This window comes from Malaclemys terrapin, chromosome 3 (genome assembly GCF_027887155.1).
Source record: "Malaclemys terrapin pileata isolate rMalTer1 chromosome 3, rMalTer1.hap1, whole genome shotgun sequence".
Lineage (NCBI taxonomy): Eukaryota > Metazoa > Chordata > Testudines > Emydidae > Malaclemys > Malaclemys terrapin.
Window position 1 is genome coordinate 110,416,924 of NC_071507.1, and position 27,111 is coordinate 110,444,034.

The 27,111-nt window shown below is 38.0% G+C and overlaps 1 protein-coding gene across 14 annotated transcripts in view; it reads left to right on the plus strand.

Annotated features, from left to right (window-relative positions):
• EPB41L2 (erythrocyte membrane protein band 4.1 like 2) overlaps positions 1-25,559 on the plus strand; it is a 253,122-nt gene extending 227,563 nt beyond the window's left edge. For 6 of the 14 annotated variants that reach the window (XM_054021553.1, XM_054021549.1, XM_054021555.1 and 3 more), the window contains 8 exons: positions 23-169; positions 6,659-6,712; positions 6,919-7,476; positions 9,350-9,472; positions 10,129-10,227; positions 12,500-12,580; positions 19,316-19,430; positions 24,325-25,559. In XM_054021553.1, the coding sequence (XP_053877528.1) occupies positions 23-169; positions 6,659-6,712; positions 6,919-7,476; positions 9,350-9,472; positions 10,129-10,227; positions 12,500-12,580; positions 19,316-19,423 (1,170 nt within the window). In that variant the 3' untranslated portion in view covers positions 19,424-19,430; positions 24,325-25,559. Of the gene's footprint in view, positions 1-22; positions 170-1,665; positions 1,771-5,107; positions 5,276-6,658; positions 6,713-6,918; positions 7,477-9,349; positions 9,473-10,128; positions 10,228-12,499; positions 12,581-19,315; positions 19,431-24,324 lie in introns of all 14 variants that reach the window. The other 8 variants (XM_054021556.1, XM_054021554.1, XM_054021557.1 and 5 more) reach the window with 6 other exon arrangements.
• The last annotated feature ends 1,552 nt before the right edge of the window (positions 25,560-27,111 follow it).

The following is a 27,111-nucleotide window of genomic DNA, read 5'->3' on the forward strand; positions in this document are numbered from 1 at the left end:
TTTTTACATTGCACATTGCTAGGACCTGGATAAGACCCAGGACGACTTACTGAAACATCAGGCTAGCATTAGTGAACTCAAGCGCAATTTCATGGAATCCACACCTGAGCCACGCCCCAATGAATGGGAAAAGCGGCGTATCACACCTCTGTCTCTACAGACACAAGGGGTATGTCATTGCAGACACTTGTCAGCATGCATTTCCGTACAACTGTTTAGAAAATATAATAAATGTAAATTGCCCTCCTATATTAACATTTTTTTTTGTTTGACTGTAACATTTTTCTTTATACTAAATACCCATTAACATTTTGTTACTTACTTTTGGTCCAGTCTTTAAATAACTTGTTTCAATTTCAGTATGAGAGAGTAACTCAGAACAAAGCAGTTGAAACAAGGATTGGGCTTTATTCTGGTTTAGGACTGCTGTTCTTACAAATTGGTTTTACAGCGGCTGTAAAATTGTGAGAAAAAAGTTTCCATCTTTAACTCTGCTTAGGCAGTTACATGTAAACAGCTCTCAAGCTCATGTTTAAACTTGGTTCAGTCAGAACATACATGATAAAATATTTGATAATGTCAAGTGTTTTTCAGGCAGTAGTATGGCATAGCTGTTAAGTTGTATTCACTTTTTAAGACCACTCGGGCTTATGGCTAACTTTTTTTTTTTTTTTTTATAAAACTATAAAAAAAAGATTGAGAAGGTTTTCATGTCTCTTGATAGACAGCACCTTGAACTAGCAATTTAGAAAGCATTGTTTCCAAAAACTACTACATGTTTTTGGTCAGAGAACTAAACACACAAGTTGTTGTTATGGTTCAAAAATGCTTAGTGATTTTACAACACTTTAAATCGGCTTCTGATTTTATAAAGACTAAATAGTTGCTCACAAGCATCTATCAATCTGTCTCTGGACCTGACCTCATTTTCCCTCTGATAAGTGAGTGTGCTATCCTGATTATTGCTCCAGAAAAATTAATGGTTCTTGAGACTACAAGATATGGGAACTTTTTAAAATTCCCACAGGTTAAATTTGCTAAATACTGTCAAATGATTTTTTTTTTTCCATATTAAGGCCCCAACTCAGCAAGGTACTAAGCATTTTTAACTTTAAGCACATGAGAAGTCCTGGTAAAATCAATGGACTACTCATATGCTTAAATATCTTGCTGAATTGGGTCCTTGGTTGCTCACTTGAAAAAATCTCCAACAGATCATTAGCAGACTGCTTAACTTAATTTTTTAAGTTGTTGGCCTACATGTCACTGCCAGGATATGGTTACATCACAATATACTTGTAAACAAAAATTACAGCCTCCTTTATGATATTCCAGAAATGTGGATGGATTTATTGTCAGTATTTTGCTGATAAATATACTTGCTCCAATATAAAAGGGACTACATATAATATATCAGAGTGGCTTATTTTATTTTGTGTGTTTGTGTGTGTGTGTATGTGTTTTTGTGTCAAATTAATTTATATTAAGGAGGAGGCAAATACAGGTATTACATGTTCCTCTATCTGCATATTCCTGCTACCTGTAATGCTTGTGCTGCTTTCAGGACAATTTGTTTTCATGTTTTGTATGATGATGTACGTCCGTCTCATTATTTGTTGATTTATGTTGGTTTTATAAAACCAAAAACTTCCAAAAACTTAATAGAAAAAAGGAGACCACATTTTCCAAAGGAAAAAACCTCCTGTGAAGGAGAAGCAATGGACTGCAGTGACATGGATTACTGAGGCAAAAACAGAAGAAACTATCCAGGTGGCTACCTTCAAACCTTTGGCGGATTTTTTGAAAGCTTTGTTGTATTACCTGAGTTAACTAGATCACTTTTTAAAAAATGTGTTTAAACCAATAAAAAACCTAACTTTGAGATGTTTAAGATCTCCATATAAATCAGTGTTGGTTAAACAAAGGTGCCGATCTCTGCTATCAAACTGGCTTTGAAGTTCTAAATAATTAATACTTTTTTAAAAGGCAACAATATAATACACTGATTTTCTTATCACTGAAAACATTGTGGTATCTTTATTTGTTTAGGGTAACAGAGAAACATGCATTTCCATACCAAAATGCACTTTCTGTAATCAACACTCTACAGGGAATAAATCACAGTTCTGTGACCACTGCAGCTGTTCTGCAAATCAATAATGCTGGGGAGATAGGTTCATTCTGAATACTCCCTTAGATTTAAATGTGTGTTCACCTCTCTGCCTGTTTGCCCATATGTAAAATGAGAAAAATGATTCTTCCTTTAAGTGCATTGAGATCTATTGATGAAAAGTGCTATACAATAGCTAAGTATTATTTATTACTATGAAGTAGCAATTGCCATGCTACTACTAATCAGATCACCTTTGACTTGTTTTCAACTAGACATTTGGAATCAGATTGAAAACAAAGAACAAATGCCTTGTTTCAGTAACACACAATGCATAAAATATTTTGCTGTGTTGCCAATTGTCAAGCAGGGAGTGGGAATAGGAAACTTTCTAGCCTTCTAATAATAATGGCACCTGCTTTGAGCCCTAAAATAAGAAAATAGTACTGCCTTTTTATGGAGGAATAAAATATTCATTTCCACCACACCATGCCCCCTTCCATTTTATCATCCATATGGTATTAGGTTGGCCAGTAGATTGCTAAATCTTGTTCCAGGTATGAAACACTTCCATAGCAATTTTGCAAAATGGCATTAAGCATGTGTGTATATACCTTTAAGTCTTAAATAGAGCACTGCCATTTTCCTTATTGGGACCTACTTCCTCTCCCCACTGCTCCATTGAAAGTACACGCTAATTAACTGTATTCTCTATGCGTGAGAGAAATTTTACATTTGGTTAACACTATTTGTACCACCATCCTTTTGATTGCACAACATCTGTGACTTAATATTTATGAAGGAAAACTATGGTTATAACCCTCTTATGTCTTGAATGTCCAGTACCATCACAGTCACTCCCTTTTTAACCAAAAAAATAAAATAAAATAAAATTCATATTGGTTTGTTTTGTACACTTAACCCAAAGGATTATTTGATGCTAACACGGAGTATCTACAGTGGATAACTGTTGTACAGTTTTTATATTTTGATGAAGGCTTCCAATTTTAGGTATACATTGATAATAGTAAAAGTCTGCCAACCATCTCACTTGCCAACTGGTCACAGTAGAGAAAACATCAGTTCTGACACTAATGCCAATCTACTTGCTCTCATAAAATATGTCTACACAGCCAAAGCTGTGCATGGGCTAGCCTACTCAAGCTTGCTTGAATATAGCTAGCACAGTAATAACAGTATACACAGCGTGGGTCTGCGCACAGTTGGTACAAGCCTGGCACAGACCCTGGGCACATATTTAGCTCTCTAGCCTGCGTTGAAGCATGCGCTGCACTGTTTTTACTATTATTGTTAGTTGGATTCAAGGTTGCTCGGGTAGGTTAGCCCATATACAGCTTTGCTGTGTAGACAGGCACATACAACCACAAAGGTTAGAAGGGCTAAAAAATTGGTGGTAGTAAACTGCAAACAAATGGTGTGCGTATTTGTGTACACATACAAAACTACAGCCGGAGTGTGTTTGTCAACTCTGATTCACTGAAATAACAGCATGCTGTAGGAATACAGTTTAGGGATTAACCAGAGGGCCATGAGCCTGCTTGCCTGCACGCAGGCTGAAGTCAAAAGTTCTGAAGGTCTCTGGTTGTGTATATGAACTTTTGTCTAAAGTAGCCACAAAAAAGAAAAAAAGTAGTTATCTCCTATGAATGTCAAACACAATATTAGGGTAAAATTAATCAACTCCCATCCAAATTTGCCTTGACTAACTTGAAAATATGCTGTAATTTTACTATAGAATGTATATAGGAGTCTTTCTTCCTCTTTTTTCCTTTCTCCCACTTGCCATATATGTAGTATGTGCAACAACACAGTCTACTGAACAAGTGTTCAGAGTCTATAACACAAGTTCTTTGTGTCCACAGTTTGTTAATAAAATATTTGCTTAAAATACAGCTTTGTCCTAAAGTGTACTTTGGGTTGATCTTGCGGCATACAAGATCCTAAGCTAGAAAGAAATTTGCTGTAGTCAATAAATACCAAATATATTCAGCTGCTAAGTTGCACCAGTATCAAAATATTAATTATTGTACTGTTTTTATGTTCTCAATCTTATACAGCACAAACTCACATTTTAAAAATAAAATTTAGCTTTTAATAGGATATAACATCATGGGGTATTTTATTGGGAGAGGAAACTGAAACAAATGAGAGATTCAGCTTTAAAAGACTGCTGCTATGTAGACATTGTAATATTTTTCAGATATATAATAAAAATAGTGAACTATATATCGAAATACAGATTCGTAGAATTATGTGGCAAGAACTATAGGTATTCTATAAATATCCTTAGTACTTTAAAAGAAGTATTTGGATAAATATGTATTTGCCCAATAGATGGGAGCAGCTCTAAAATTTTTAATGCTGAATTCCTGAGTAAATACACATTTGATTCCTGATTAAAGTATTTGTTTTTAAAAACAGCCTTTTGAAGTTAAGGTGAACAAAATCTCTTTAAATAACCATCAAAAGTAGAAATCTGCAGTTATGCCAAGTCCTGTGTTCAGGGCTAATGCCCCAAGGGGAAACAGGGAAGGTATTAAGAATGAATTTAAAAATATTCCTAATATTGAATCTGAAATTCAGTCTAAAAGAAAACTAGTCCTGTTCTGACAGTTATGGGAAGGTTTTGTTAATCCTTCCTTTTATGTTTTTTATATATATATATTTACAATCTGAAATAATGTGTAAGAGAGTAAATGAAGTGGGGAATATATCATATTCTATCATGGCTAAATATCGTTGTTTCTTTGGTACACAGCAAGTTTTTGTCATTAAAGCTTGTCATATTGTCATATTTTTCCTTTTAAGGGACACATTTTAGTTTTTCCTTTGATCTTGTAGAATTATTTCAGAAGCAAATCCTTCTGTGTGCGCGATTTGTTTTTTCTTGCCTAACCTCTCCTTTCTTCTGTAGATCATTGCTGTTGTGTCTCCCACTATTTTAATTCTTTGCTTTCCATTTTATAACTTGTCTAGAGCCTAGAAGAGGAAATAACGTCAATTTTATTTAGTAAAGAGGGCTTTTCCACTAGCATGAAATCTACCTTCACTTCATCCACCGCATGGACAGCAGAGGGCACTGTTGTGAAAGATAATGTACCTTCTGAAATGCTTTTTGCCTCACCCTTCTTACAACTGCCTGAGGTGCTTTTTTGCTTTATTTCCCTGCTATAATGTCAACATATACAGAAATGGGTATTCACTAACATGTCAAATAAAATTTGATGCATACATTTTTATCATCCAGTAATGAAACGGGATGCCCTATTTGATGCCATGTGTCCCTAAGAAAATATGTATATTATATATTTTATATAAGACCATAAATATAGAGGAGAAATAGATTAACTACAAATACAAACTAGGTTAAGTTTAATGTTAAAATTTAGACATAGACCCACAAAACCAAAAATCTGCATGAAGGTAACCTTTTATTCAATCCCATTGTGTCAAAGCAGTTCAGCAAATCTTAACTTCTATTAGGGTGAGGGAGTATCACTTGGTAAACTAGAGGCTTAATCCTCTATTCTTTCCATTTGTAAAATATCACTTGACTCCCATTTTTGATTCCCCGGGAGAGCTGGATCAGGCCCTGTACATACTGCAGTTGGTAAACAAAACAGGATTAAGTCACAGATGGTGTGCTGGTTTTAATGATATTTTTTCTTTTGAGCATTTGATCCTGAACATTGCTTTAGTGTATTTTTTTGTTTAATTATCATGGCTATTTAAATCTGATAATTCTTTTCACATAGTATGACAATACATGCATACCCATCACAAATTGTTTTGTTATGGCACAAATGCTAATAGAATTTCTTTAATCTCGCATTTTGGGTTATCCAAATGAGATTTTAATAAGGTCTTCTTGGTAATCTTGAAACATGGTCCCTTTGACATTCTCACATCAGAGTATTCTAAAAGTTCTCGTTGTGATATTCTATTGCAATTTATAAAATTATTGAAAGGATCTGCCAAATTCCTTAAAGCAACAGACCAAATAAAGTCCAGTCATCAAAACATTTATAAATGCAAGGGGCGTGTGTGTGTGTGTGAGAGAGAGAGAGAGAGACTGACATTGGAATAGTGTGTGAAGACTTTTTTTTCTTTAAGTTTTGCTTGATGACTGATTTAACTATTTTTGCAGTAAATAATTGATTGCCGCAGTAGGAAGCAGCCTTGGCTGATGTTTATGCTTCTGTTCCAAATCTTTTTGGTAAAGATCTTGCATGATTCCAATGGTATCCAAACCCTTAAATAGGTATTTTACAAACTAGATTAAAGAATTGCTTGTAGAAAACAAACAACTGTAAATTCTGTATGGATCTTGAATCGAACAGTTATACCCACAGAGTTTTCAGAATGCATACATTTTAAAACTCTCTTTAGGCAGACAGTACTGTGTCATCAATAAGAGTTAATGAAAGAGTGTCTGCATGTTTTGTCTACGAGATGTTAAATGTGTGTGTCATCTGGTGTTTAAAACACGTATTGATTTGTGTCCTCTGGTTGCTTTTTGTTTCACAGAAACTTCCTTCCAGAGCAGAAGGGCCTTGCACTGGAGCCAGCGATGCTGATAAGGTTCTACTGATTTTTCCATAGTTAACTCGGGTCTGACATTTCTGATCCACCTTCATTCATTCTTTCTTTCCTTTTTTCAGTTAACCATCACAGTCACCATTGTTCTCTACATGACATGAACCAGCCATCAGTTCATTTTGTTTTCATCATTTTGATTTATTCATACACTGTACTTTTGTTTTTCTTCATCCGTGTTTTTTGTGCAGAGTTCACATGAGACTCTGAACGTAGTGGAAGAGAAGAAACAGGCAGAGGTGGGGATAGAAGAGACTGTAGTCATAGACGAAATCAACAGAGGGAAAATGCAAGCTGTCACTGATGCTGGGGAGACCCGTAAGGTGGAACATGTGTCAAAAAAGGACTCTTCTTCATTGTCATCAGATAGCAGCAGCAGCAGCAGTAGTGAGAGTGAGGATGAAGTGGTGGGAGAGTATCAGCCCCATCACAGGGCGGCTGAGGACACCATAAGGGAAGAACAAGAAGAAAATGAAGATGCCAAAAGAATGGAGGAGTGTGCAACAAAAATAATACAGTGTGTGGAAACTGTACAAGAAGGCAGTAAAGTAACAGTTGAGCACACGCAAGTTACAGCAAAGGCTTTGGCCCAGGAAAATGCAGTTGCCATTAAAACTGCAGAGACGAATGTAATGGAAGAGGGGAAGCAAGACCTGAGAGCAGAAGATGAGGAAGAACAGCTCAGAATAAACGGAGATGTGTCTCATGTTGACATTGATGTTGTGCCAAAAATAATTTGTTGTTCTGAGGTAAATGGTAGCACAGCTTGAGAACTAGATTATATAGAGATGTTATGTTCCTTGGGGTGGAAATATACCTGCCTTTCTTCTTCTCCTGTTCTCCCAGCTCTTCAGGTGTTCACCAAGATTCAAATCTTATGGAAGGGGGATACCACTGATGAGCAGTGAAACTCTGCCTCCTTCAGTCATGGTTTCTAGCTTTTTTGCTGGAATGAATAGGAATTGCCCAGTAAAGCAAACCTTTCTATGGCTGTACCATCTCCTTTTTTTCCTTATTACATAATTTTTACTTTTATTGAATGTCTTTAATGTTTTCAAGTCTTGTCTTGTCTGTTTTGTTGGCTGTTTTTGACACACCCATGACTTGTAGATGTAGTTGGAAAGTTATTTAAATTATAAATGCTAAAAACAATTTTTCACAGCTTTTTTCAGGTTTTTTTTTCTTACTATCCACAAATTTTTCTTTCTCTAAATCTTTTTATTATGAAAGCAGTGCCTGGAATCTATATTGATACAAATTGCTGGGAGTGGTAAGAGCACCTACAGTTAAGGCAGGTTAGGCAGTAAGGGGATGGCACATCTATCGTTGCTTTATAGCAGTCTCCTCTAGTACCAGTGGAAGCCTGAATTGGTTCCAGAAGGAATTATGGCCATCTGTTTTAGCACAGAAACAAGTTTAATGGGGTTAATCATTAGATGAACCTTTGAGGAAGGAGGAGTAAAGTGGAATGTAGAGGACCATGTACAGATGGTAAACTCTGTGAAGCCTTGGCCACTGGAGAATTCTTTTTGTGGTGTCACCCTTCAGTCATTTAAGGTTTTTCCTCATTGTACTTGGCTCCAGTTGAAGACCAGACCACCTTAATTTCCTCTTTTATGGAATAGCCACAATTGTTCCTGTGGTTGAGAACGTGAGTAAACTAGCTTCTCCAAGGTTATGTTGGGCTCCACACATGCTTTCTAAGAATATAAGAAAAACAGGCCAGATCTTTAAGAGTATTAAGGCACTTAAAGATGCACATAGATGCTTAGTGGGATTTTCAGAAGCAGCTTGGTGCCTAACTCCCATTGATTTCAATGAGAGTTAGGAATCTAGGTTCTTTTGAAAATCTGACTAGATGTCTAATCTGGTCCATCATGTCTAAGACCATTTTAGTTTCTACTGACTTGCAGAGTTCTAGTTTCATTGCTTTTTGGTTCCCAAGCAGAGAATGCTACTGAAAAAATATCAACTACTACAAGGGCTAAAATGGCTTTTTAAAGTTTGCTTTCAGAGGAAAATAGTTGGTACCTAAACCTGATTCTAGACCTGTAGTTTAGCTATATGCTATTTAAAATCCATAGACAGTAGTTTTGTCTACTCCAGAAGTTGCTTACATTAAAAAATAAAATTAAACTTTAGAAATGCTTAGAAAATATTGCAAGTTTTTATCTACTGTTAGGGATATGTGTCAAATATTGTAGTGACTTCATTCTCCATTTTTAATGCAAGGCTTATTTTATGTAACACTGGCAACATTCTTCTGATGGAAGAAACTGTAGCTGAACTAAGATTCTCCCACTGATGGTCCTTCAGACATTTTTAAATAGACATCTGAAGAAGTATTGAAGTGATGATGATCTGGTTTCAGTGTCTGCTACTGGCTAAGACATGAAACTTAGATCTCCTATGATTCTTGTAGAGCGGGTATTGATGGGCTGGTGTGCTATTTGTTTCTTTTTCTTTATTTTTCTCATAGTGGTTTTTGTGTGTGTATGTGGGAGACATTCTTAATATATATTCTATCACTACTGTGTTTTTGTTCTATTTCATTTTAGCCCACTATGCAAATCTTTGTTTTATGTCCCTTGGATTGATTTTATCCTATCTCTTCCACCACAGCCTCCGGTAGTAAAGACCGAGATGGTGACCATTTCAGATGCCACACAGAGAACAGAAATCTCCACCAAGGAAGTCCCAATTGTTCAAACAGAGACCAAAACTATCACATATGAATCTCCACAGGTACAGGAGCCATGTGATTTGGAATATCATTTATAATGCTGTTTACAAGTTGGCCTTTATGATTAACTCCAAATTTAAGAGAGATGATAACATATTAATGTTATTTTTTAACAAATCAACACTTCCCTATAGTGGCACTGATTATTTTGTTAGCATGGAACAATTTTAAAATGACTCTAAGTAGACAGAAGAGCAAGTATCATTCTAACATTAAAGGTTTGTTTTTTTTTAAAAAATCAAATAGAATAGGATCTGGTTGTCTAAAAATGTATGGGTTCCGAGATCTGACTTAACTCACCTCTGAGCTCCGCAAAGGGAAGAGTAACTTTGATTATAATTTTGTCCACAAAGGACATGTTAAAATGGTTGATGTGATTCAGCAAAACAGTTAGCTTTTATTCTAGAGTCATCTAATGTGTATCAAACCTGTGTTTGTCTTCATATGGTCATTCTGTTTGCCAGCAAAACCATGCCGGCAGCATGGGGTACAGAACAGAGACGTTTCTGTTCCAAAAGCACTCTTCCACTTGAACTAAAGGAGAATTATGTAGGTATTAGTAGTGAATGTTGCATTAACTGTGTTTTGTTAAGCCACAAGTTTTAAATCCTTAGGCATGAAAATGCACTTTTGTTTTCCTTTTCCCAACTGTCTACAGTTTGATGGCAGCGCAGGTGGTGATGCTGGTGTGCTGTTGAGTGCACAGACTATAACGTCTGAATCAGTTTCTACAACTACAACCACACACATCACTAAGGTAAAACTGACAACTTCTCTGTGCATAAAAAATAGCCCTGTCAAAATGTACATTGGTTCCTTCAAAATGATTACTCCTCACAAATCACTGAACAAATTTGATGTTTAAAATGGATCATGCCATTCCCAGTTCTGGGCTAAAATTGACTTCCCTAAACCAAGTCTTAGTGCAATATTACAGATGAAATCAGGAGGGAGAACTGGGGAAGAGAGAGAGAAATATAATCAGAGTTTGCGGTACCTGCAGCTGGTGTTACTTCTGGCTTTTGAGAGTTTTGGGGACACAGCCTTTACTGACTCTGTTCATCTCACTACTTGATTATCTTTGCTGGGGGTTCTGCCAGAGGAAGGGGTAATTAATGTGTCTGAGCTCTGGAGAAGCCCCACTAATGGAGTCAGCTCAGGGGATATACTGAAACAACTTATTTCCTGGCTTCATTCCTCTTTACTCATCTTCTTAGGACTGCATTGATCATTTTTTGTTACCTTTCTAAGCAGATTCTGCTACTGTGGACTTGGTGCTTGGATTGCTTTAGAAACTGGCATATGCTAGGGCTGAATCAAGTCCTCAATGTTCAGCATTCAGAGAAAGTCAAGAAGCTCAAAGTCAGCAAGAAGTTGGGTCTGTTTCCATTTCTGTCCTGTGTGACACTTTTCCAGCTGACAAATGTGTTTTTTCATGAATGGTGAATAAACATGTTTTTGTTTTTAAAAGAGACCTGCAAACAGAGTAACTGAATTCTGATGATTTTCTAATACAGTTCTAGAAGGAAAAACTTCAAGAAGGACTCCAGTTCATGGTGAAACACACAGGAAGAGGGGAAGTGAAAGGTGCACAGTAAATCTTATTTCAGGACAAGAATCTTAATTTTATTAGATAGTAATTCAATGCTCACAGAATTAAGTTCATAATGGAATATCCTAAAGGGAGCAAAATATATTCACAGAATAGATCAGGAGTGAAGGATGTTGGAAATTGTCCAATGAAAGTCACCAAAAAATAAACTCTGAACTAAGAATTTAAGACTAAGTGTCTTATCAGAAAGTTTAGTGAGCAGCTCCTCTTCAACTTCCTGTTGCTTTTAGAATCCTTGAGCACCATCAGAATCTTGAAAAGCCATTGTGGAATAAAATGCCACCTCTTTTCCAACAGAAAAATTCATTCTCTTATCAAATGTACAGATGGAGCTAAAAAACCTGTTAGAAAATATCCTTTTATTGAAAGGAGCCATATTTTTAAAATTAAATTAGATGATACTTTGTCAGCCAGGAGGTCAAAGAGAAGTATGGAAGAGCAATCTGATAGTAAATTTGCTACATCGCCATTATCAGCCTCTTTATAATTACAGTAAATTGTGGCTTTGGATTCCAAATATTCTAGGCACTTTCCAGTGTTGGCTCAAATTTTGCATCCAGAATTTTTCATTCATCTGTTTGAAATACAGAAACTGCCAAAAGGATTTGAATCTTCCTATGGAATTCTCAAAGGACTCATACTGGAATTATTTCCAGTATTTCTTATAACGCATTTCTCTTGATTAATGCAAAATAAAGTGGCTTTAAATTTTGTACCTCCAATCTCAATGTTGTTCTTGATTGCTATATGGAAGTCTTTCATAACTGTCTTCAAAGAACAATTGGTTTATTATAATCTCAAAGGAAGAACTTAATCTCATCTCTGGCCAAATACTTATATAAAATACAATTTTATCATCTGTAGTATCTTCTGTACAAACTGTTTCCCAAAATGCCTTAAGCATTAAATAGACAAAAATGAAGTTTTCATCTGAGATTTGAAATCAGATGGTTAATTGATGAGGCAGAAAGATGCACGAAGGCCGGAACTGCAGACGAGAGAGAATTTTGCACCGATAATGGTGAGATTCTGTGGAGAACAGTTGAGCTGAGACACAGCAGTTAAGGAAGTTTCAGATAACTTGTCACTCACCAAGATGATGACAAAGACGACTGGAACCCTGATCTAACAGCCCCATTTCCATATCTGTCCAAACTTGATCTCAGATAATGTCTTAAGGACTCCTCTGCGGGTTGGTCTTCTTGGGCAACTTCCTCTTGGACATCACTGCTATACAGTTAACCATAAGAAAGGATGATTTAGATGTAGGACCAAGAATCTAACTGCAACCCTTTCACACCAACTCTGTTCCCACTTATGCACTGGAGAGTAGAAGTAGATGTGCTTTATGATTCTCCCTCCTTACCTATGTGGAATCATTTTAAAGATGAATTTCTTTGTTTTGTGCCATCTGTAGACAGTAAAAGGTGGAGTATCAGAAACAAGGATTGAGAAGCGCATTGTCATCACTGGAGATGCAGATATTGACCATGACCAGGTGAGTACATATGCCGTCCCCTTTTACAGTATGTCATCCATGTCCCTCTAAGAGCTGGGCAATACAGAAAAGGAAGAGCTCAGCAGAATTCATAGGAGCAAGTAGATTCTGAGAACGTCAATTCCATCAACTAATTATGCTATCATATGTATTTCCTGGGAGGATCCTCAGTCTTCTGAGTGATGATGCAAGTTTTGATTAATATTAGGACACCAAGATCTTTCCCTTAATATCAAGAAAACCAATATTTCCTAGTGTGTTCATGTATATTAGCAATAAATTAAGTATAGGACTCAATTGGATTCCTTTGGAATCTTGCACAGATAAATTAATCTTTATTAGCACTAGGTACCCAAAACCAAGCACCATTTTTTTTTCATGCTCATGAGAGAGAGGGCTTAGAATATTGTTTCACCTGTCCCATACCAAAAAAGACGTTGAAAAGTGGAGAACAGGAAAATCAGAAAAATGCAATTGTTTGTCCCTTGGGATCGTGATTGCTCAGATTATTTGCATAACTTTTCATTTAAGAGGCGATGGTGACAAAGCTGAAACAAAAAATCATTATCACTGAGTTATTTAGGCAAGAAAGTCTGCACTTTACATGATGTTGCACTGGAGCCAGTTTCTAAGTTGATGGCAGGTATACAAATCAACAAATAAGGATTTAATTTTCACTTCTTAATTATAATGTACTGAGGGCTCTGAGTAAATTTAATTTCAAATTTTGATGTGCCTGTAGTAAGTGGCTCATGACAAGTTCAATCTCTCCTTGAAGCTTGTAATTAAATGCCAGAGCTGTTTAGCATTAGGCATGGGTTTTGTCTACCCTGAGATGTATTTAATACATTTGGGACATCTGAAAAGGTCAGACAATACCTTAGCTTTAATAAAACTCCATTTATTCCCTCTGCTGTTCTCCAAGTCCTCCTCTTATATTGAAATAAACAGTATGAAGCAGAAAAATAAGTTGTAAGTATTGACTACACAGTACATTTTTGTACTAAAGTTCACCATGATATTTAGCTTATGACAAATTATAGATTCCTCTACCATTGACTCTGCAAAGCATCTATGAAGTTCATAATACCAACAAACTTATACCATGGAAATTGATTCCTTCTTGACTGTTGGCATTGTACAGTAATTCCTCACTTAACGTTGTAGTTATGTTCCTGAAAAATGCGACTTTAAGTGAAACGATGTTAAGCGAATCCAATTTCCCCAGACAAAAGGCTTTTTTTGCCAGACAAAAGGGATTATATACATTTTAAACAATTTTAAACAAGCAATTTAATACTACACAGGGGGGAGTAGTGTGCACGTGCTGTGTGTTTACAAACATACTGTAGATACAGTACAGTATTATAGTTGGGAGGTGCCCCTGCCTTACCCTACATAGGCACAGCCCACTGGCACTGGAGATGAGGCAGGCAAGGAGGCTGAAGGTGCTGTAGGAGAAGCACATTGTGCAGCAGCGGCAGCTTCCCCTATTCTGCAACCCTCAATCCTCAGCCCACCCACTCCCCCCTTCCTCCAAGCCCCCATCCTTGCCCTACCTCTTCTCCCCACCACCTCCTCTCCCTTTACTTCCCACACTGCGTCCTCGCTCCTCCCCTCCCTTCTAAACACCACAAGCCAGCTGATTGCCACTGGCAGGAGGGAGGGGGGAGGCGCAGGAGGGAGGGGGGAGGCATGCTGAGGCCTTGCTCCGCCCCCCTCCCTCCTGCCTGGGGCAATCAGCTGGCTTTTGGTGTTTAGGAGAAAGGGGGGAGGAGCAAGGACTCGGTGCACAGGCTCCCCCTGCCTCCTGCCCAGGGCAATCAGCTGGCTTGTGGCGTAGGGGAGGGAGAGGGAGCTTGCGCATCGAGTCATCCCTCCTCCCTCCTGCCCCCGAAATGCCGCAAGCCAGCTGATTGCTGCGGGGGGGGAGGGAAGAGGGAAAAGGCACTGATCCACGGGATCTGGCAAGAGGTGCTGGGGTGGGAGGGTGCATAGGGAGGCTGCCAGCTGTGGAGAAAGCAGGCAGCCAAACAATGTAAGAGTGGAGCATTGAACAACTTCAAATGAGTATGTTCCCTAATTGATCAGCAACGTAACAATGAAACAACATTAACCGGGATGACTTAAAGTGAGGAGTTACTGTATATCACTGCTTTAGAGGATGAGGAAGTTGTCAAACATGATTGGGAACCAGGGGGGATGCAGCTGAGAGATTTACTCTGAGTGATTGGACTTCAGTGTTCTACCAAAGTGAGGTATAGGAAGCCAAACCTGTTCTCCTGAGACACTAGTTCTCCACAAGGGATACACATACCACAAGGGTACGTGTGCACAGAGGTCTTTCACGGGGTACATCAACTCATCTCGATATTTGCCTGGTTTTACAACAGGCTACATAAAAAGCATTAGCGAAATCAGTACAAACTAACATTTCATACAGAAAATTACTTGTTTATACTGCGCTATATACTATACACTGAATTGTAAGTACAATATTTATACTCCAATTTATTTATTTTATAATTATGTGGTAAAAATGAGAAACTAAGCAATTTTTCAGTAATAGTGTGCAAAAAATTAACTTTTGTATTTTTTGTAAGCAAGAAGTTTTTAAGTGAGGTGAAACTTAGGGTACACAAGACCAATCAGACTCCTGAAAGGGGTACAGTAGTCTGGAAAGGTTGAGAGCCACTGGCCTAAGGGGTACCCTTGAGTGGGACTAAAGGGATCTAAGGTGTAGTTTGCCCTGTAGCCAGGACAATCAGCTAAAACATTTTATAAGTATCATACTCACATCAGAATATGATGGGCATATCAACACCTTCATGTCAACTGTTGTAAATGGGCAACGTCCATCTTGATTGCATTGGCCTCGTTAGCACTGCAAAAATAATTTTCCCTCTTTTGATATTGACCCCTTCTTGTCAACTGTTGAGAATAGGCCACTTACACCTTAATTGAATTGGCCTTGTTAGCACTGAACCCCCACTTGGTAAGGCAACTCTCATCTTTTCATGTGCTGTTATATTTATACATAGACTGCTTACTGTATTTTTCACTGCATGCATCTGATTAAGTGGGTTTTAGCCCAGAAAAGCTTATGCCCAAATAAATTTGTTAATCTCTAAGGTGCCACAAGAACTCCTCGTTGCTTTTGCTGATACTGACTAACACGGCTATCACTCTGAAACCTGTCATAATATTTTGTGTCAAGGTTCTGTTCCTGTATCAGTGCAAACTTTTACTCTCACGGGCTCCCAAAGGAAAACTGTTAGAGGTGCCAAAAGCAAGTTGAGCCATGTCATTAACATGACTAGGAACCAAGGGGCTGCAGCCCAGAGATCCACTCTGAGTGATTAGACTTCAAGATTCCACCAAAGTGAGGTGTAGGAAGCCAGGCCTGTTCCCTAAGGAGTACACTCAGAGGGGTTAAAGGGATCTAAGGTGTCGTTTGCTTTGCCCTGTAGCCATGACAATCACCTAAACAGGCTGGCCCCTTAAATACTACTACATGGTGCTGCTTAAAATGCAAACTAGTAATAAAATTGTCAGGTTTTAAAGATGACAGCAAGCACCAAGCCGTACTAATGAAGCATTCCCTTTTGGGTCCACAAGTTTTCTTAATAAGACTCCGTACTCTTTATCCTTAATCAGTGCATCTCCTTTCTAACCTTGGCATTCTTCCTTGACCTTCCAATCTCCCTTCACAGTTCTGTTTATTTCCTCTCCCTCCCATTATCCTATTAGTTCAAGAAATGGCCCTCTTCAACCCCCTGCACTCGAAGCTAAGAATATTATTTTGCTGCACCCTGTATTCTTTTTAGGGTTCAGTATAGTTTGTTAGGCTGTTTTGTCATTTAAAGCTGTATATGGATTTATTACTGTTCTGAAACAGTATCTCCAACTCTTGTCTCCTACTTGGTTCTTTGGCATCTTCCCTTGGTTCACTCACTGCAGCTCCATAGCAACACAGCTCAGTCAGGTAGGACATCATTGCCCATGACTCTTGACTGAGATCAAGTGTGGCATGTAGATTCCAAAAACTCTTTTGCACGGTGTATGTTTCCTTTGAGATTGCAGGTGCATTTCTCCTCTGAAACTGAGTGAGTGCAAGTCGAGACTGAGTAACTGCAAGGCTCACCTGCAGCAGTACATCTCTTAATAAAACAAAATATATTAAAAACAGAGTCAAAAGAAACCATTTACTTAACATATAGAATTAAGTTTCACCTTAGCTGAACTAAGGTACTTTTAGCTTAGTTACAGAAAAAAGAGGTTTCAGAGTGTTAGCAGTGTTAGTCTGTATCATCAAAAAGAACGAGCAGAAATCCAGAGACAGCAAAGCACATCTCCCTACAGTTTCACTTGTTTTTCAAGCCTTTGGTATTTGGAATTCATTACCATATTATATAAGGATCACATTCCCAAAAGGTATTTTCCATCAGACCCGTCCCCATTTCACTTGGAGTCTCCCTTTTTCATAAGCCACACGTATGGCACTTTCATGGCTTGGTATGCAAGTTTCTGCCTAATCCATCAAGTTAATTTGGTCTTTGTTGAGACTATCCATTGTTCTTGGGCAAAAGTAGTTCAGTGTGTCTGAGAGCAGCTTTTCTTAATTTAATACACACCTTCCTTGTCCCTTAGTTAGGATATATCAATTTATTGACAAACTACATTGTTTGTCTGTTACTTTAAAACACCTTGCATGAAGGAGTGAGAGTAATATGGCCTTCTAATATCAGAGGGGTAGCCGTGTTAGTCTGGATCTGTAAAAAGTAACAAAGAGTCCTGTGGCACCTTGAAGACTAACCGATGTATTGGAGCATAAGCTTTCGTGGGTGAATGCCCATTTCGTCAGACGCATGGCCTTCTAGATTTCATTTAACATCACTTGATACTATCTGCTTCCTTTGTTGCATGCTATCCCACTTCAAATTGTTTTCCCCCTAACATAATGCCAAATGAAATCAGTCAGTTTGGGATTAATTTCACCCATTTCTTTCTCTCCCTGAACGTAAATCACTGGTACTGTGGCAGTGTTTTCCCAAGATTATGGGGAGGTGAGGACCCTCAAACCAGGAAAATTTGGTAAACTAAAGGAAATGTATTTTAATAGTTTCAGTATTCCTGTAAATTAAAGGTGGGGGGTAAGATTTTGTGGAAAGGAATGTATGGGTGTTGATAACAAGTGTGGTCCAGTTACCATATGATAAAACTTCAAGGAGGACCCTGAAAGAAGCTTATTTTTTAGCACTGAGTACATCCCCACTTTATTCTGCAAAACCTCTTCCAACAATCAAGAACTGATAATTTTCTGTGACTATTTACTTTTTGAAGCCTTACTAAAATATTAGTGCCTTTCTTGCAGAATTACTATATACTGTGTACCCAGAAACTTCTAACTTGAAGCTCTTTGCATGGGGATAGGAGGAAGTACTCCCGGTGTATCACTACCAAGGGATTTCCCTGCTGGTTTTCCCAGTGTACCTACAGCTAAAGACATATGTCACGGTGACTGTCCTGTCATGCTGGCTTTCCAGTGTGAATATTGATGTAAAGTACAGACCCAATTTAGGTTTGCTGCATTCAAAGTGTTCCCTAGTTAAAAACTATTTGGAATTTAATAAGTGCCCCTGATTATCTTTTTGTACACTTGAATTTTCCCTTTGATCTAATGGTTTGGAACTCTCCAATACGAGAGTGAAGGCCATTAAGGGATGGCAAATAAGGAAATAATCACTAATGAATCTAAGCAATTAGTACTCAAATGAAACAGAACAATACTAGAAATTTCACACCTGAAAATATTATTTTTCACAAAGAAACCAATACAGGAATATAACCTCATTGTCTACTCTCTGTAATCTTTGGAGATGATCTACAAAATCATATCACAAATTTCAGAAGTGGGGAAATTATTATATGTAATATTCCCATATTGTGCATTCTATTAGGCAAACATGTGAGTCTGCTTTCTATTGCTAGTCTGCAGCAGGTCAAAAGCTTACAGTCTTTCATTTCCTTATTCTTCTGCTCTCAATCTTTCCTTTCCTCAGAATCATGAAATCATCACTTCAAGATAACTTTCACCAACTTCCCTTTCACTTCCAGAGTCACAAACAATTCCTCTCAGTTAGAATCAAGTCTAAAATGGCAGCTCCCCGGGTTATTTCTTCCACCTTCTGAAACAAGAAGTTGTTCCTATTACATTCCAAGAATGTTTTTTTGTTGTTGTTGTTTTTTTTCCATATTATATTTCCAACAGATATCTGGGTAATTAAAGTCCCCCATTACTACCAGATCTTGTGTGTTGGATATTTCTGTTGATCTAGAAATGCCTCATCCCCTGCCTCCTCCTGATATGGTGATCTATATGCTCTACCATGATGTTGTTCCTGTTTTTTCCCCTTCCTCAGTGTGGGGGAATGGATTAGATGAACTCTCAAGGTCCCTTTCAGCCCTGCACTTGAATGATTCTCTGAACCAGCATATAAATCTGTTGTTAGATTGATAGAGGGTATTTTTTATCTAGTTTCCAGCATTGGACAGAAAAGGAGGGGTTTCCTCTTCAGTTTCCTTTCCTGAGCCCCTTTAGACTCAGGAGGTTTAGTCCTGTATAACTGTGGGATTAAATGGTATCATAATGTGTTGTCATTAGCCCACCACTCCAGTGCAGTTTTTAATTTCACTCTGCCATTGGTCAACTAAATCTTTCCAATATGTTTGTAGGCACTGGCACAAGCAATCAAAGAAGCCAAAGAGCAGCACCCTGACATGTCTGTCACGAGGGTAGTGGTGCATAAAGAAACTGAACTTGCTGAGGAAGGGGAGGAGTAAGGTCAAGGTAAGGAAGACTGCAACATCAAGCAAAATAGTACAACTAGGCCTGAGATAGAAGGCCATCTTCATTGGTCTTTATTCCTCACAATTGCCCTTTACATACAGAATAGTTTGAAAAGTTGCTTCATCTTTCTTTAATATACCCATACTTGAATTTTGTAATAGATGCTTTTTTTAAAAAAGCGTACACTTATCTATCGTGTGTGTCACTGAAAACTGGCACATTGGAGCAGTCATTTATAATCTCAAGTGTACTGTGCGGTTTTATCTAAAATCCACTCTGAAACTCATTCTCAAATTTAATTTCAAGTTTCCTATAAAAAATATCCACCAATTTTTGTCACAAAGTCCTGTTACGGCATTTACTCTGACATCCCATCATGTTACCTTTAGTACGTTGCAGGAAACACAACTCAGGCAAAGTCTGCAAAGTATGAAATATGAAGCAAACTCCCTACTCACACGTATCATACCTGCCTTATGTTTAGGGTTCCATTGTTTGAATAGTTACTGTATTGGTATGGAGACCATGTACAGTCCTGCAATTGTTTGTTCTCTCATCATGAGCAGGCGAAAATATACAACCCAGGGTCACCCCCTACATCCTCGTTTGTCAGACCACAAACTACCTGTGAGCCTCACATAGGATATAATCCTAACAACCCTATTATTTCTGTTTTCCTACTTGCTGTTACAGCTTCAATAACTTCCATTATTATTCCTATAAGCACGCTTGGAAAATAAATTATATTTTACCCAAAACTATAAACAATCCAAGGACAGGTCAGGGGTCAACAATTTGGAGGCTAAAGTATTTAAGCTGCTTATCAGTTGAGTGAAGTATTTTAAGGAATCCTGATCTGTTATGTCCTCATTTCAGAATGTTTCTGTAGATGGGAAATTACTGTATATCCTGGTGTTAGGACATTTGGGATTAGAGTATGTTCCTATAGTGGTAACAAAACTTGGAAAAATTCACATCCTCGTTGAATTTTTAAAACTAGAAAATCTATTCCTACTGTGATAAAAGAACTAAATGACCAGTAGCACTATGGGCCAAAAGCAGAAGTTACTGTTTTAAAAGTGAGAATGTTTTATTCTTACATTCTCCCTATTTACCTAGGGGTTGTCTAGTGTTAATAGTGAAATAATGGGCAATTTAAAACAGTAGCTATATTAGATTCTTTAAATTTCATTTAGTCATACTGACTGTTGTTGGCTACATATCGGATTGATTGGAGAATGGAATAAATAGAATGCTTTCTTTATTTTGATTGAATTTCATAGTGTCATAATAACCTATATAATATCTTACTGGATGCTCCGATGTTTTGATTTACAGTCCCAATATGTTTTTGTGCCATTCAAAATACATGGGAGGTATGAGACGAAATGTGGTACTATCTGTTCTGTTCTTGTTAATTAAGCAGTGAAGCAATGTGGGCCAGGACCAGGTGGATTAGTCAATTAATCCTGGGAAAAGATGAGGGCCGTTTACACCACTCAGTAAATAATTCCTCATAAATGGTCTAGATCGAGGCCAGAATTGCATGAGAGATAACCAGCTTATTTTCATAAGGGCTGGAGAGGGACATTTTGTCGTCACTGTTGCTTCAGAGCATTGTGAGTAGGAGGAGATAGTATAGGCAATTAAATGTTAGTATTGATGTACTGAGAATTTGTAGGCAATTAGTTGCTAATACAGTGCCGCAACAGAATTGTTTGAGTTTCTAATGCTATACTTATATGCACCTATAAAAGTCTCTTCAGCTTTTAGGAGCACTATTCAATTTATTTATCCCCAAGTTTTTCTTTAGCAGATTTTATATATTTTTTTAGATGAATATAATTAATTTTACTACAGATTTAGGCATTTGGGATGTTAGTTGCCTTCACAGAAACTTTATGGATATGATTCTGTTCTCCCATATTGTTACCTGATGTTTTCAGAACCCCCAGCAGGGGCAGCTTAACTATTTCAATTCAGGCAGTGTCAGGAATAAATCAATAGGAACACAGCAATTCTGTTGATAAGAGAGCACACTTATTTGCATGAATCTTCCCTAAACCTGCAGTTTATTAGATTTAAGCATACACAGACATAAGCCATAGGTTTAGAACATCCCAGATATTTACCTAACATCTGCAATGGTATTAAGTAATTAACAACAGGTTCACGGTGGCCAGTTGCTCACCCACCAGGGAGAAAAGGTGCTCAGTGTTCATATTTGTAAAGGCAGACAGTACATTTGTAGTGTCAGTCCATTTCCTAATGTATAAAGATTTCCATGTCACAAAAACCACCAACATACTTGGCAGCAGAAATGCTAGAAGGAGCTCTGAATTGAATGTGCTGTCTCATCAATTCTATGTCAGGGTTGAGACACCATGGCAGACCGGGGTGCAGGAAGGTTGAGTTTCTTCTGCCATACTGGATGATTTAATAGGACTGTAATTTTCCTGCTGTTAATGTGATATCTTTCGGTAGCTCTAAATTCAGTTCAGAGGAAAAGCTATTGATTGGGCTGGTCAAACAGTAACAGAACCGATCTAAACATTGGTATCAGTTTGTATTTATATTTATTTCCCTTAGCAGTTAAAGGAAGCCAGTGTAGCATTATTATATTTCTTTTGCATGGAAGTATGCTACTTTGAGTTGCAGTGGCAGTTCTTTGTTGTAGGAATACAGTTTTAATTATCTGGATTTTAACCATATCCTGTCCCCTTTTCAAACTAGGGTGACCAGATGTCCTGATTTTATAGGGACAGTCCTGATTTTGGGGTCTTTTTCTTACATAGGCTCCTATTACCCCCCACCCCCATCCCGATTTTTCACATTTGCTGTCTGGTCACCCTGTTTCTATCAGTTAACAATAAGAAATGTTGCCTCTTTCAGTTAGAAAGAACATAAAAAGGAATATCCTTTCTTAAGCATCTTGAAACTGTTACATTTCTGCTCACAGTGAGTCTGTATAGCTAAATCTGAGTAGAACAGTGGTTCTCAACCTATTTACCATTATAGGCTGCATGTGCAACTGTGTGTTATTTGCGCTTTATTCACGCAATATATATACTATGGCCCTGAGGATGTCACATGGGCCACCTGTGTGCAAGCAGGCCATGGTTGAGAACCACTGGAATAGAAGGACAAGAGGTGGCAGGTGTTAAACCTCCTACATTGCACAAACAGAGCTCAAAAGGTGAGATATTCCCCAAGTAATCTGATCCACATGGAAACGAAGATTTTCTAGCTTCTTGTCCAGTTTATCAAGTGATTTTATTGTTTGTTTTGTGTTGTCTGTGTAGATTTTAAGGTCTTTGGGCAAGGACTGCCTCTTTTGATGTGTTTGAACAGTTTTTAGCAAGTTTTGGGTGTTACCAAAATCCAAGTAATATACCTGGCCAATGAATGACCCAGCATAAGAAGAAAAAGTAACAGTTTTCCTTATGAGAATCTCCTGGGTATGTGTTGTGGGAAGAGGAAATTATCTTGACATGAGGGGGCCGTGCTGTCATTCCACTGAAAGGAAGTGAAGTGATGACCAGCTGTGAAATTGATTTTCATTGAGAAGAGAAAGTAGTAAAATCTTTTGTCAAATGCAGCATAGAGGAAGAGAAAATCCTGCAGGCAAATCAGCAGAATCCTTTGAGACTATTAAGATCACTATGACTTTTGGAAAGGTCTGACATACATTGTGTATGTATAAAACTGTCCCTGGTAGTTACAAAGCAGTGTTTTGCCACGTTTGAGGGTGCTTGCCTGCTACAGAATGAGTGCAGCAATTCCATCGTAGCTGTTACTCTGAAAGGATTATATGGGTGTCCGATAGGACCAGTGTGAAGGAATTCTAAATAATAGTCCTCTTCCCGGCTTTCATTTGTACATGCTTCCATTCATAGATTTTAATGCCAGAAGGGACTATTTGATCGTCTATTCTGACCTCCTATATTTCACTGGACATTTATTTTACCACTCTACGAGCCCAGTAACTTGTGTTTAACTAAAGCATACCTTGCAGAAAGGCATCCAGTCTTGATTATTGTATCTAGACCAGTCAAGGCTCTGCCCTAGCTATGATTGGAGGAGAATTCTTGATGTATACTCTTGCATTTGCTGGTAGAGATGCAAAAAATCACACCTGGCTACCTAGAACTAATTCATTGAAAACATAAATTTGTCCAGTAAGTTGTAGAATAAAAATTTCAGCAGACTTTTTAAAAAGAACTATTAAATGTCACAAAGAGAGAAAAATAATACGAGCTGCAACAGACTCTGGTCCAGTCTACACTTACCAGTAGATCGGTGCTGCTGCAATTGATGCAGTGGGTGTTGATTTAGCAGGTCTAGTGAAGAACCGCTAAATTGATTGCAGAGCACTCTTCTATTGACTCCAGTAATCAACCAGTCCGAGAACAGTAAGGGAAGTCGACAGGAGAGCGTCTCCCGTCAATGCAGCGCAGTGTAGACATCGCGATAAGTCAGTCTAAGTTGCATCAACCCAGCTAAGTAGCAGAACTTAGATCGACTTACCGCAGTAGTCTAGCCCACACACACTAAGCAATTTATTCTATGAATGGGGAGACAGGAGCTCTTGTATCACTCAGGAAGTTTTGCTGAAATGAAAGATCTGCATGGGAAAACAACCTCTGGACTCTCCTACCCTCTGTTTGCCAGAAGCCGGGAATGGGTGACAGGGGGATGGATCACTTGATGATTACCTGTTTTCTTCATTCCTTCTGAAGCACCTTGTACTGGCCACTGTTGGAAGACAGGATACTGGGCTAGATGGACCTTTGGTCTGACCCAGTATGATCGTTCTTATGGTCTTGTAGGTAATATTGTGTTTTAAGACGGTAGTCTTCATGAATATTTACATAATCTTACTTTCTTTTTTTAGAATTAAAAAAAAAAAAGCGACCCACTTTGTGACCATGAAGAACTTTGACCATTCCAAGTTGGTGATACTACCACTACTGCATTGAATTCACCAGGCCTAGCAACAATGACCAGACACTCAAGGTTGAAATGCCAACACCAAACACTACCTTAACTACCCTGGTCTATATAGTCCCCTTACATCTTTCTTGTTTATTTTTATAACCACTTCTTAACATTCTTAGCTTTTTTGAGGTTTTAGAGGGGTTGATTTATTTGCACAACTACCTGCCATTTTTATAAATGATTCTTGATCATATGAGAGTGAACAAAAAGTATTCTGATAGCACTGTTCACTGGAACAGGTGAAGTTGTGCAGAAAGGAGAATCTTTGACTAATTTAGATGTAGTTTTTTTCCAAATATTTCAACTCAAGTCTGTTACTGGAGTAATTTACAGATTTTCTCAGCTTATTCAGGTAAATACACGTTATCAGATAACATAAAAACAGAAGATTTTTTTTTTGTAAAAACAAAACATTTCATACAATTTGAAAAAAAAAATTGAGAATTTTGCTTTGACTGGATGGATTTTTTTTTTACTAACACCTTATAACTCTTTCTGTTCTGAGGGTCTCCTCCTTTCTGTGGGGAACAGGTGCTGATAGTCTATAGAAGAGAGAGAGTTATAAACGAGTTTCTTCTGACTGAGCACTGTGTGTTAGAAACCTTTGCACTGCAGTGCCAATGCTCAACTCTTCAGACACTTTGCTGTCTACAACATTCCAGATAAGGAAGGATGGAAAAAAATGCTTTCTCCCCTTCCAATAAAAGATGACCCAGGCAGCTTAAAACCTTAGTGCTTTTTTTCTTAACGTTTCCAAATGTCAGCACTTCCCTTTCAAGTACATGTGTAGAATGCTTGCTTTCTACTAAACCTCATTGTCTACATGTTAGAACTGACATTTCTGATGTTGAGCAGGTATATGTTTCAGATAGTTTAATGATCAATACAGGTTTTTAGGATACGAAGGGAAAGGGGTGGGTCCATTCTTGTAGGTAATAAAAAAGCAACACCATTTGTTGAGGCTGCCACTGGGGAAACCTGTATAGAAACCTGTTAACTATGTCAATTTCTTTGCTGTTGACTCTGTGTATAGTTAAGATGCCAAATTAGATTTATAGCAGCTTGAAGTTGTATTAAGTGATATTTTGCTTTCTGTAATACTGTTATCAAATAAAGTTTGTTTATTCTCTACATGTCATTTTTCTTATTTTTGATATAAAATGCTCAGTATTTGTGGCACTTAGTCGGACACACAAACATTTGGAAGATGCTGGCTGTTTTAAAGTGAGCAAACCAACTGGGAAATAACTGGAACTCTTGAGACATTGTTAGGTATAAAAAGTAGGGAACCTTCAAAAGTAATTAGTTGGAGGCTTCGTTGCTGTCTGACTTGAGATCATATTACTCAACATTCCAGCTTTTCTTCTTTCTATTACAGTGCCAGTGACTTTCATGTCTTCTCTAATTGGCACCTCTCTGACACATTGGGGTATAAACCCGGACCAGTAAGCAGTTGTATCACTGCCTGCCTGCAACTTTGGGTGCCTTAAATGCTCTGCTGCTGTGGTTTACAGCCCTGACCCCAACAGCCCGCAGACAAGTATGCAGGTCATACCCTGGCTTCAACTGCCTAGTTACTTTTTGGAAAATGACCCCCACACCCTCCCATTCTCAAATTTTCTCCAAATCATCTCCCAATGTGACAGTCTGCTGGGGTTCCCAGAATAGTGAGTTACTGTTACCCCTCTCAGCCTCAGCAAATAAGAATTTTGCTACTGGTAAGCTGTGTCACAACTCCCTGACACACCAGCTTGTCTGTCTTGCCAGCAAACTCTTCAGGTCTCTGCCAGTCCAAGCTTTGCTTTGCAAATAACAACAATGAACTCCAACTCTCAGGTTCTCCAGAGATGACTCCCTGTAGCATCCAGCTCTGTCCTGGAACATTCACAGAAGTGAAGTTCATTGTTCCTTTAAAAAGACAATATACTGCAGCTCATTAATTTAATTTGGGTTTGACAATGACTCTTATTTCAATCAATGCACTGAATTGGTTTATAGTAAAGTAAAACAAGTTTATTTAACAAAAAGACATGGGATTAAGTGATACCAAGTATAAGGAATAAAGATAGAAAGGGTTAAAATTTATCACAAAATTTTATCAAGTTCCAATCCTTGCCTAAGCAGTTTTCTCATCTAAACTCAGTTCCTAGAGACTTCATCCCTCTTCTTTGAAGGATCCCACATTCTATGATATCAAGAACACTGGCCCTTTTAATCCCTCAAGTGATAGATACCAAAATGGCTTTCTGTTTCTACTTATATCTCCCAAAGTTCATTCACCCTGTTACAAGAGGCAGGAAGACTTCATGGGGTGCAGTCTCCATCTCCTGTCAGATTAAATGTTCATTTTTCCTAACTTGCTCTCCTGATGGTGGGTTTTTTTTTTTCTCACATGGAAATGTACCTTCATCGTGTCTGCCTGATGACCGGGCTAGTCAGACAAGCTAATACACATTCCTTTATCTAGGTCAGACTGGGCTTGTGGCTTGCTTGCCAAACATGTTTTAAGAACATAATTCTAGCACATATCCATTACTCTTTGTACATACCCTGTACACATACCACACAGTGATTTTTGGAGACCCAACATGTTACTAATTTTTATACGATACCTTACATGACACCTTTCAGATACAGATTATGACAACAGTTAGGTGCAGTGAGTTTGTCAGACCTGACAAGA